Here is an 11,518-nt window from a genome sequence, read left to right as displayed (position 1 = left end):
GCCTAATTTTGCACAAGAGTCCAACAGTGTTCTCAAAATTTTTGAGAGCATTGCTTTAGATGAACATAAACCAAAATACGCCATTGAGACAAGTGAATCAGGAGCTGTAAGGTTGACGAGAACAGCTGTTAAAGCATTCCATCCCCGTGGCTGCGAGGCGTCTGGTGTGGCTTCACACTTTTTGAAAAGTAAAAATGAAAAAATGATGCTAGAATCCTATAAGGGCAACAGGTTCAACATCCTGTACTACAATGCTGCGGCAGTGTATTACCATGCCAGTGATATACTCCAGTTTATTACAAACTGGCCAAACCCAAACAGGTTACTGTCAGCGGTTTCAGAGGATTTACAAGTACCGGTGTACAAGGCTGAAATTCGTGCTCTGGGTTTGATCGACAAGGTTTTAACCGGGCCATATTGGCGAATAGTGGAGAAAGTTGATAATATCCTTGACATGAATCAACATCTTTTACAGATGAAGTTGGGCTTAGAAAGATGGGCTCATGATGCTACCTCAGTGCTCAAGGGGGAACCAATGTTTGCACCAGAAGTTGCACCTATCCACAAGGATGCTCTCTACGACAAGTTGATGGAGGAAACTGGTAATGTTGAATTTGACTCATTGACAGTACAAGCGTTGGAAATGCTGATGCATTCTTTATTGATCATTTTAGAAAGGCAGTGTGAGGAGCAGTTGCCAGGTGGAAAATACTGTGATCTGACTGATGGAGAGAAGGAGTCTGTGTCAAGTGTACCAACAACCAATGTAGCCGGCGAACGAGACTTTGCTATATTAGATTTGCTTGTAAGGACAAAACCCGCCGCTACTACCCTATGCTATGAAACACTGGTCATGTGGGCAAACGATAAAACAAAGGCATGGTTAGATAATATGGATCAAAAGGAAAAGAAAAAACTGCTTGAAAAAGCAAGGAAAGGTGCATGTAGCTACAAACAGAAGTACAAGGAGAGGATGACAGCCCTAAAAGCAAGGAAATTAGACATACTGAAGAAAAAACAAGAGGATAAGAAAAAGCCAGAAGAAAAACAGTACTCGAAGAAGGTTGACTTGACAAATAGGATAGAGTCTGTGTGGACATCGGTTGAAGAACATTTGATAAACATGTCTGATAAGGAGAAGCGTGCTGCAGTTATACTTCAGCTAAATTTCCATAGAGCTGTACTGCATTCAAGGGGACCAAAGAACTTATTCCAAGAATCACAAAAAGGAATCCAATATACACTCCCACAGTTAATCAGTAATTTAAAAGAAACAGATATGAACTGAATATGCTCACGTGTTTTACAGCAGGTTCATTAATAGTAGTATGCTTCACAGAACAATAAGATATATGTTATCACTATATGTAGCAGGTTTTTTCAACTTCGCACAGTACTCTCAGAGTTTAATCGCTAAATACAAAATTTTATTTAATATGCAATGAGCTGTTATTGACTTGACACTGCTCAATGCTTCATTGGACAATTAGATATCCATCAGATCAACATTTGTAGCACGTTTCATTCAATTAATGCTGTAATTTTAGAGTAATGTCACTCATTACAAAGTTCATTAAATATGCAAATTATCCCTAAATTAACTTGACACTATTCAATGATTCATAGCACAATTAAATATTTATCAAATCAATATCTGTAGCACGTTTCACAAAATTTGGTGCCGTAATTTCGGAGTTATATACCTAATTAAAAAGTTTATTAAATATGCAAATGAACCCTTAATTAACTTTACACTACTAAATGCTTCACAACACAGTTAGATATCTGTCAGATCAGTATATGCAGCAGTTTTCATCACATTTGATGCAGTTATTTCGGAATTATATGACTAATTATAAAACTTCATGAAATATGCAAATGAGCTAATTATTAACTTGACACTGTTCAATGCTTCTCAGTACAATTGGATATTTATCAGATCAACATCTGTAGCAAGTTTCATCAAATTTAACGCTGTAATTTTGGAGTAATATCACTAATTACAAAGTTCATTAAATATGCAAATAAACCCTTAATTAACTTCACACAAGTAAATGCTCTACACCACAATTAGATATCTGTCGGATCAGTATCTGCAGCAGATTTCATCACATTTGGTGCAGTTATTTTGGAGTTGTATCACTAATTACAAAACTTCATAAAATATGCAAATGACCTATTTGTTAACTTGACACTGCCAAATGCTTCTCAGTACAATTAGATATTTATCAAAACAATATCTGTACCCATTTCATGTACCAATTTCAAAGACTTGGGTGCCGTAATTACAGAGTTATATACTAATTATAAATTTCATTAAATATGCAAATGAACCCTTAATTAATTTCACACTACTGAATGCTTTACACTACAATTAAATATCAGTCGGATCAGTATCTGAAGCAGATTTCATCACATTTGGTCAAGTTATATTGGAGTTATATGACTAATTACAAAACTTCATAAAATATGCAAATGACCTATTTATTAACTTGACACTGTCCAATGCTTCAAAGTATAATTAGATATATATCAGATCAATATTTGTTGCAAGTATCATCAAGTTTGGTGCAGGAATTTCAGAGTTATCTCACTAATAACAAAAGTTCATTAAATATGCAAATGAGAAGGTAATTGACATGACACTCACAGTATCATCATAATGTTCTGAGATTGTCATCCATGAAAAGTTTCATGAAATTTTGTGCAGTATTTCTTGATATATGGCTACACTGTCATTACCGTCTCCATAGGGAAACCATTGTACGGAAAAAAAACGATATTGCATAACTTCATTAATATGCAAGCCACACTGACCAAAATCTAATCAGTTCTTGCAAGTAGCATACTGTACCTGTGTACCAAATCTGACTTGAATCCGTTCGGGCGTTTTTGAGTTATCGTGTAAACAGACAGACAGACACACACACACACACACACACTAACACACACAACACACACACACACACACACGGACAGACAGACAGACATCGCTATGACAATAGCCCACGTGTTTACACACGTGAGCTAATAATAAAATTGAATCCGGTACAAACTAATGAACAAACGGACACATCAGACCATGTCGTGTCTGACAAACTGGCAGAACACTTTCAGACAGAGAAACGCAAACTTTCTGCAAAATTATATGATTCCAGAAGGAAACGACGAATCAAGAAACAATAGGAACTTCTCCCCATTTTGAGTGATGATCCTGAACAATTAGTGAACAAATATGTACTTCATAAATGTATCGAGGAGGGTGCTAGTGAACCTGAATGGTTTCGTGCTAGTGTAATTAAGATTGTCAAAAAAATGAAAAAAATCCATTAAAAACGGAATATCTGATAAAATATGACGAGGAAGACGAGGACACTTCCTGGTGTTTTCCATTGCTTATGGACTTTAAAAGAGGAGATTTTTTGCTAGAGGATATGTATTGATGATAGCTATCATTCAATTGCATTGCCAAACTGTATTTTTTGTATCTTCATGCATATCGGCATGATTTTTAGGCATCTGAAGTAAAGCAAATCAGAAATCTGGATATTACATTGTACAAATGTTCCCATGATAACATTTATTGCATAATTCACATGGTAGTAGTATACTGCAACAATTTAGCAGACAATGCCATTAAATCATGCTAAAGGAACACTGCAAAATGCATATGTGTTTGACAATTATGCTCCTTATGCAAAACCTTATACTCATTGATCGTCATGGTAACAGAATAAATAATTTGATTCCTGTAAATTGGCATTTCAGTCAATAATATTGAACAATGACAGTATACGGCATTGCAATTCTAACACAGTAAGTCAAGGAGAGATCATTGTCGAGATTCATAATTTGTTAAGTGTTGCGCTGGTTTCCATGGCAATATTTTATTTCACAAAGGGCAGCTCAACATGAACAGGCCTTGAAGTACATCAGTGGATACACTTTTTATCATCATTACTAGTAGAAATACTAATTTTTCTGATTGACATTTTTGGTATAAATATCAAAAATTCAAATATATGCAAATTTTGAAAAATTAATTTGTGAAAATCAATTATGATTTCATTTAGTTCTGAGTTGAGGACAAAACTTCTTTTGAATGAAGTATAGGGTGTATAGACTCTGTACTCTGAAATGCATTAAAATTGGTTGAGAAATGACAAAGACAAATATACTTTCACTTCTTTCATTTATTTGATTATGCAAATAAGTAATTATAATATCATATTTCCATGGAAACAGTGGCATAATTTTCTAATGAATGCTAACAGTATGTTCATTGTCATAAGGCCTTGTTATACTGAAAATTTCATCAAAATTGGTCAAGAAATAGAAAAGATATGACACTTTTCTTGCTTTTGAAAACAAAATTTTCTATAAAATTGGTGCCGTGACCTTAACCACATGTCTATGGGATTTAATTAAAAAGATTTTTCTAATTTAAATGCAAAATTTAATAGTTTAAAATTCTGTAACTTGAGTTTGGTTGCTTCAATTTTCAGCAGGTAAAAAACATTGTTCTTCTCTCACTGAGATCTATCCATAATCATGAAAAAAGTATACTGGTGGTAATAGAAAAAAATCCCCTGAAAACCCTAATACCATGTCAATGATCAGATTTTTCCATATCGACAGACTAGATCATTAAACATCCACTTCTTTATCTATACCTCTACCTCGAAATCACATCTTGATTGATTTTTGTGAAACACACAGACCGGTACTATTTAAACAAGATGTTTGTACACAAAGTAGAAATAGCAGAGAAATCTGGGATCATTGTTGCTTTCAGTGTAGTAGCAATACTCATAGGACACTTCACGGTTTACAAAGGCTGGCTCTGGTGGCCAGAAGCGTATTTCCTTGTTAATTTGTTCTGGGCATTCCTGTAACAAGAAAAACGAGAATAATATTAAATTTATAGCACATAACCGACAATTCAAATGAATTTGTGTATATGTTGTACATTAATATTGAGTTAGAAGTCCACGTTTTTCAATAATCTTAAAACTTGATAATCCTTTGAAACAAAGGTCACCCAGGGGTAATGAACATTGAATATAGATACATCAATGAATTCAAATCATAAGCAAACAAGAACACCTAAACATTAAGTATAACGAAGACATCCATTTAAAAATAGCTAACGGTAAAACGAAATATCTTATTCTAGCTAACAGTAGGGTGAATACATACTAATGTCTTCAGAGAAGCAAATGTGATAAGTTAGGAAAAAAGAACTCTTACTGTCTTCACATCCAAAACATTACATCTGAATACAATCCAGTTATTTGGGAAGATATCTGCTGTACAGTACGCACATTCTTCCACTGGATATCCAGTCTTCTCACCCTGTATGAAATAAAAAGAGCAATGCACCTTAAGTCAGCTCATGCGTTCACATGCAAACTAGTGTGTTTGTGAGTGGACATATCTAGATGACAAAGGGCCATTTTCTTTCAGTATAGATACAATAGAATGTTTTCACTATAAAAATAGTAAACCATGTATTCACCAAGTGAAGTCTCTATCTGTATAGCTGGTACTCATACCGTATTCACGGCAAGTAAACAGTGTTTTCCCTTCTGTTCACCAACAATCTAAAATGTAGCTTAAAGCGTTTAATTTTGAAAAATTACTGGTGAAGACAGAATTCAGATAAGTCCCGGGTGTGTGTTTGTGCATTTAATAGACATTTTCAAAAATTAGAACAAAATTTTAAAAAATCCAATATTCAGTAATTTTCTTTGATGCACATTATCCATTGGAAACGTTAAAACTGAGAGGTGCCAAGAGAAAAGTCAATTATAAAAGGTCGAGTAAGTACCAGAAATAATTTAAGGACAGCTTGTACATTGCAAGATACGTGCTCATTTGTGAAATTAATTGTCGAGCTCCATTAGAACATTACGGCCACTCAATTGTAATTCCTATTTAGACATAGTAGTGGTTGTTCTACTTAATCACAAGTGTATTTCTTTTCCAAAACATGAGGACATTTTGGCCCACCCTAGCTTCAATAATCTGTGTTTGCCTTTATTACGTTTACCAAAATAAACGTCAGATTTTAATTGTTCAATAAAAGCATTTGTTTTACCTGTTCAAAATCAGGATTCTTTTCCAGGGCACCTTTGTATACGACAAACATCAGTGATGACTTTGAGTCACCTATGAGCCCCGATGTTGTGTAGTAAATAGTAAAGTTTTTCACAGCAGTCAGTTGGTCGGTTTCTACAAGTCTGTCTTTGATGTTTGTAGGACAAGGTACATCATGGGTGAAAAACTCATTGTTCAATCCTACGTCGAAATATTTTGTACTAAACAACATACACTCTTCTGGTTTCGCTTTCAGCATTCGGCGTGGTGTACTGCTGAAACGAGACAACAAGAAGCCATCACAGCATAGCTCTGTATAAGGAACTTTTCAGTTATTATGATCGAGGGTGGGCCAGCGAAATCCTCCTGTGCATTAGTCAAAATAAATGAACGCCTACCCATTGCACCAAAACATTAATGACCCCCTCTTTTGAGATGACAAAAATTTCATTTCCGCCCCCCCCCCATTGCTTGAGTAAAGCTGCATTCAAAAATACCTCTGCAGAGGGGCGATCGAATCCAACAAATGTTCACGTATTTTTTCAAATGTCCTCTCGAACAAACTCACAGTGCATGCAATTCCCCCTCTGACTTGCTATATTTTGAAATCCCCTCAAAGTGATCGGACAAAAATTACAGGTTGGTGACATTCTTTTGCGCAAGCCTTCTTGAAGGGTCCAATGAAATTTTACACATGCCTTTTGAAGGGAGTCATCATTTCCTGCGCAACTATTAGAAGGCAAAATGTGGCTGATATATCTGGCAGTGCTTCATCCGAAAATATGAAATCATTTAAATATTAACTATGTTTGATAATGCATGTCAATCTACTCTGCTTGAAGTAGTAGGTAAAAAGTGCATGAGTATACACAAAATTTGATTTTTTTATTTCATTGATAATGTTGATTCACTATGCATGGCAGTATGTAAAATATTTTTTCAAGGTAAACCTAGCAATATATGGCCATTTATAGATGTTTCTTAAATGACAAATGTACTTGATTGGAATAGGGAGGTTACAAGTGCATATATGTATAAGAAATTGGATTTTGGAATTTCACTGAAAATGTTGATTCACTATACACGGTTGTCTATGAGGATTCTGTGAATAATATTTTCCGAGTACAACACTAACTAAATCTGTGCAATTATAGAAGCTTGATTATTGCTATTAATGTTCTTGATTAGACTATGGTGGTTAAAAGTGAAAATGTGTACAGGAAATTTGATTTTATATGATAATATTGGTGCGAACTGTAACAAATATTGTAACTTTTGTCCTGTATTGAACGCAGTGGGCGATGTGCAGTTTGCTTTGTGTCCCACAAAAATGTCCTGTAAACTGTCTAGTTGCCTGTGATCTCGGCAGATCTCGCGAGGTTTTGAAAATGGTCAACTTGAGTCATATTTACACTTTAGATGGTAATGGTTCTACTCCGGAATAAAAAGGACGCGATGCGTTCTACAGACTCACTACGCGCAAATAATCACGTGATGCCGGTACAAACAAGCCCACATGTGTACTAACGCGGATGGAAATACACGTACGTCTAAGCGAGTTTTCGCACCTCTAATTACTTTGTTTGTACCGTGGTCGATTCGAATTCCGGGTTTTGCCTATTCTCATCATAATATGCGTGGTATGAATCCAGCCTCCTGATAGGCTGAACGCAGGTTTTATATTCTGAACTAGAAGACCCAAGAAAACAGAGGCCCTAGAGGGTGAATAACTTCAAAAATAACCGAAATGGAACAAGTTGAAGAGAAAATAGATGATAATTCTTGAATTACTGGTTGTGAAATAAATTCGCGCGCATTTAGAGATTCAGGACCGAGATTGAACGCGCGCCAGCGTACGTGTTCCAGAACAGTAAGCAATAAGGCATGATTTACATAACGCGTTCAATGAGGTTATAACGGTTCGCTCGGGTATTTAGTGCGTATATAAGACCTCTCAGAGGAAAATTAGCATATTTGGGTGAAATAATAACCTCGCCTCGGTGATTATTTCCCGCCAAATATGCTCATTTTCCTCTTAGGGGTCTTATATCCGCTACCAAATACCCCCGGTCGCTGTTTATAACCTCTAACTGTGTGTTTTCAGGTTGTTATATACATGTGCATGTACAATGTATACATATGTAAGTGCAACAGCAGCGTTTGACCAACCTGTCCTTTGAACCATGTGGACAATTTTGATTTGCCTCTTCATACTTGATGCTTGGTTTGTCTGTTGGTTATAAATTCAAACAAAATTTATTGTAAGTCCTTAATTTTAAACCTCCATTAATGTAATTATGTATATATATGTCACAACCATCTGCTTGCGAAACTCTACTATTGTAGCTCCATGCATTCAATTGTCGATGCCTAAGTGGTCCATATAACCTATGGCCAATATGTCATCTAAGGTATTTTCAGGTCGTGAATGAAGCGATATAGCACGATTTTGTCAAGTTCACATCATTTTACGCTAATCCAGTATCACTGCCCATGGCGTGCAAATTTGATCCGAAATGTCGAACCTGAATACATTACAGTGGAATTGAAAGTTCGAGATTCAGTAAAAATTGTCGACCATTTGTTTTAGCGTCAACCCTCCCCAGCGTTGTATAGCAAGTCGCAAGATGATGTGTGCTTTATACAACAAATCTTCCTCAAGTATTCCAATAACCTTAATACTAAGCAAATAATGAACCATACATGTTTGGAAAGAAGACTGACTGACAGGAGTGAACAAGAAATGCGCGGACCCCATTTGGGATAAAAGCCACGACCAGACACAATTCTTTTTTTCCTTAACCGTTGAGCAGTCTGATGTCGCCCTAAGGTTTGTGATTGACTGGTTTGTTGTAGCAAAACAACTCCCTTGACAAGACTAGGGTTTTTTTCTGGGTCTTGCTTTGAATGTTTTCCTGGCCTTTCAGTTTTCAAACTATTGGTTCTTTGTCGGGTTCAAATCCCCGTTCTATTGTTATTATATCTGTTCCTTAAATTTGGTTAAAAAGGTTACTGCCAAACTGTTGACGTCTCATAAACTTGTATCATATTGATTCACTGCCATTTTATTGCTGATAACGCAATCCAGAAAAGGCTAGTGATAGATCAAATATTTTATCTTTATTTATTTATTTATTTTAACCATCCATGGCAAACATACAAAGTACAGATGCAAAGGATAGGATGACTGAAAAAGGTGCGAATGACCTATACAAAGTCAGTCCCCAAAATGAAATGAAATAATATACAAGTGAAAAATACCAAACAGCAACAACAAACACATTGTAACAATATTGATACAAATCTACATAGGTCTACACCTACTGCAAAAACAACGAGAAATCCATTTCCAAGTCTTATCTGAATCAAACCTTTTACTACCATTTTCAGTAATAGAGCGCGAAGCTACTTCAGTGAACTGCAATAAAACCGCTTACACTAATTAGTCTCAGCTATAGCCAGCTGGCAAAGTCGACAACATTGTATATCCCATGCAGACAGTTTGCCTCGGGAAGTTGAAATAAACAAGATTTGTACATGGACCAGTGTGCATGGTAATGTACATTGTATCTTGTAATCTTGAACACTGGGTACCAATCGTAAACTCTCATTTACAACCAAAGACAGAGCTCGTTTTAGCTTTTGACAAGCAGATTTTTTTGTCTGTATCAAGTAGCGGGATCAAGTAGCCACGGGTGCAACAGAAAATGCCCAGTTATAACACACTACACTGACACACCGATCTGGTTTGAAACATTTTATTGTAGGAAAACAAATTACTAGTTATACAAACGCAAGTACGTGCCCATGTGCTCGCTGATGTTGTTATACTGTATTGTAACAATTCGAAACTTTTTGTTTAACCAGTATTTTTGTTTTCCTGCAATAAAATTATTCAAACCAGATTGGAGTGTCAGTGTAGTGTGTTATGACTGGGCAGTTTCTGTTAATTTATTTTGACTACCCACATGCAGAGTTACAGCCGATCTTGAGTCATCTGACTCCGTTACAATGTGTCGCTAGCTGCAGCTGAAAGTAATTAGTGTGAGCGGTTTTATTGCAGTTCACTGAAGTAGCTTCGCGCTCTATTACTGAAAATGGTAGTAAAAATTCTCCCAGTACCTTTTCTTCACTGCCTGACAAAATCCGAGAGTGGAGTAGCTGATTTAATTGTGGCCGGTAAATTGTTCCAGAGAAAGATTATCCTGTTGAAAAGGTTTTGGAAAGTGACAGTTTTAAAACGATTGATATCCAGTGCACTTGAATAGGCCCTGGAACGTGTGGTAACATTGTGTAATACATCAAAGAATCAAGTTGACCACAGGTGTACGGTGTAGCAGGAACTTCTTTATTGCTGTAGTCCCTTTGGTGACACGGTCCTCACTCTCAAATCTTAACTAATCTATCATACGTTTCTCAAGCCCCTATATTTATAAGAAATATTAGCTATGTCAACTGGACAATACAAACTTTACTTTTACAGACATTTGAACGATAACAAAGAACAACATCACATTTCCCGTATAAAGTGCGTAATAACACTATTGTTTCAGACCCCAAGCGTGAAAACATGAAAAGCGATATTTAACAGTTAAAGTTCTGATAAAGATCACATCACACATGACGCCAATTATTTGAATGAATACTTTGTGCGAGAGAGTCACATGGCTGGACAGAATGCATTTCAAAAAGTGTCGGAAAGAGAATTGGCGGGAAGGCAAGGTGTAAATCGTAGAAGGTAGAATTTTGGCGCGTTTTATGCGGGTAGCCACTAGATAGAAATAGAAACACAAATTATGCTGTACAATTTTTAGCAAATGAGATATCACGACAATTGAATGGACGAGTTTTAACATACTTGTGTACATTTATGGAGTACATCCCAGTAGTGCCTTTATAAAAGAAGACGAGATGAAGAACTTCCCTGCAAAATGACAGGGATAAAAGGTTAACAGCAACTAACCTCTGTTTATAATCGATATCGGTGGCATAATGGAGAATGTATCTTGTAGCAGCTCTTTTGGATGTTTTAACAAAGTTACGCTTAGACTTGGCTGCCCAAACAACACTTGCATACCCCAAATGGCTACGCATTAGCGACAGGTAAAGCGCTTTAAGGGGTGGACCATTTGAAATCCTGGGGGGTCTGGAAGATTTTCGAAAAAAAAAGCCCCGGCAGATATAAGGGAAAAAAGTCTGCCTTAGATGACTTATGAAAAAAAACTGGCAAGTTAATGTGGAAGAATTAAAAAAATCTATCACAAGAACCTTTTGGGATGTAATTTTCATTTCCATGCACCCTTCTTGTCTTTCCAAAAACCTCTTGAACTTAATTTTCAGCTACATTTGGCCTTTTGAATTGTTCACTGATTCTAGATGAGTGAACACACTCTGTAGATACATGCATATCATCTCCTGT

At 36.1% G+C, this 11,518-nt stretch overlaps 1 protein-coding gene across 2 annotated transcripts in view; it reads right to left on the bottom strand.

Moving 5' to 3' along the window:
- Positions 1 to 4,178: 4,178 nt before the first annotated feature.
- The window catches only part of LOC139134248 (uncharacterized), a 33,733-nt gene continuing 26,393 nt past the window's right edge, over positions 4,179 to 11,518 (bottom strand). The window contains exons 3-6 of one of the 2 annotated variants that reach the window (XM_070701161.1): positions 8,269 to 8,329; positions 6,101 to 6,374; positions 5,251 to 5,355; positions 4,179 to 4,889 (exon numbers count right to left, since the gene is read on the bottom strand). In XM_070701161.1, coding sequence (XP_070557262.1) covers positions 4,731 to 4,889; positions 5,251 to 5,355; positions 6,101 to 6,374; positions 8,269 to 8,329 — 599 coding nt within the window. In that variant the 3' untranslated portion in view covers positions 4,179 to 4,730. The remainder of the gene's footprint in view (positions 4,890 to 5,250; positions 5,356 to 6,100; positions 6,375 to 8,268; positions 8,330 to 11,518) is intronic. The other variant, XM_070701162.1, reaches the window with a different exon arrangement.

This window comes from Ptychodera flava, chromosome 6, assembly GCF_041260155.1.
Source record: "Ptychodera flava strain L36383 chromosome 6, AS_Pfla_20210202, whole genome shotgun sequence".
Classification (NCBI taxonomy): Eukaryota; Metazoa; Hemichordata; class Enteropneusta; family Ptychoderidae; genus Ptychodera; species Ptychodera flava.
This window is presented reverse-complemented; position numbering and strand designations above follow the sequence as displayed.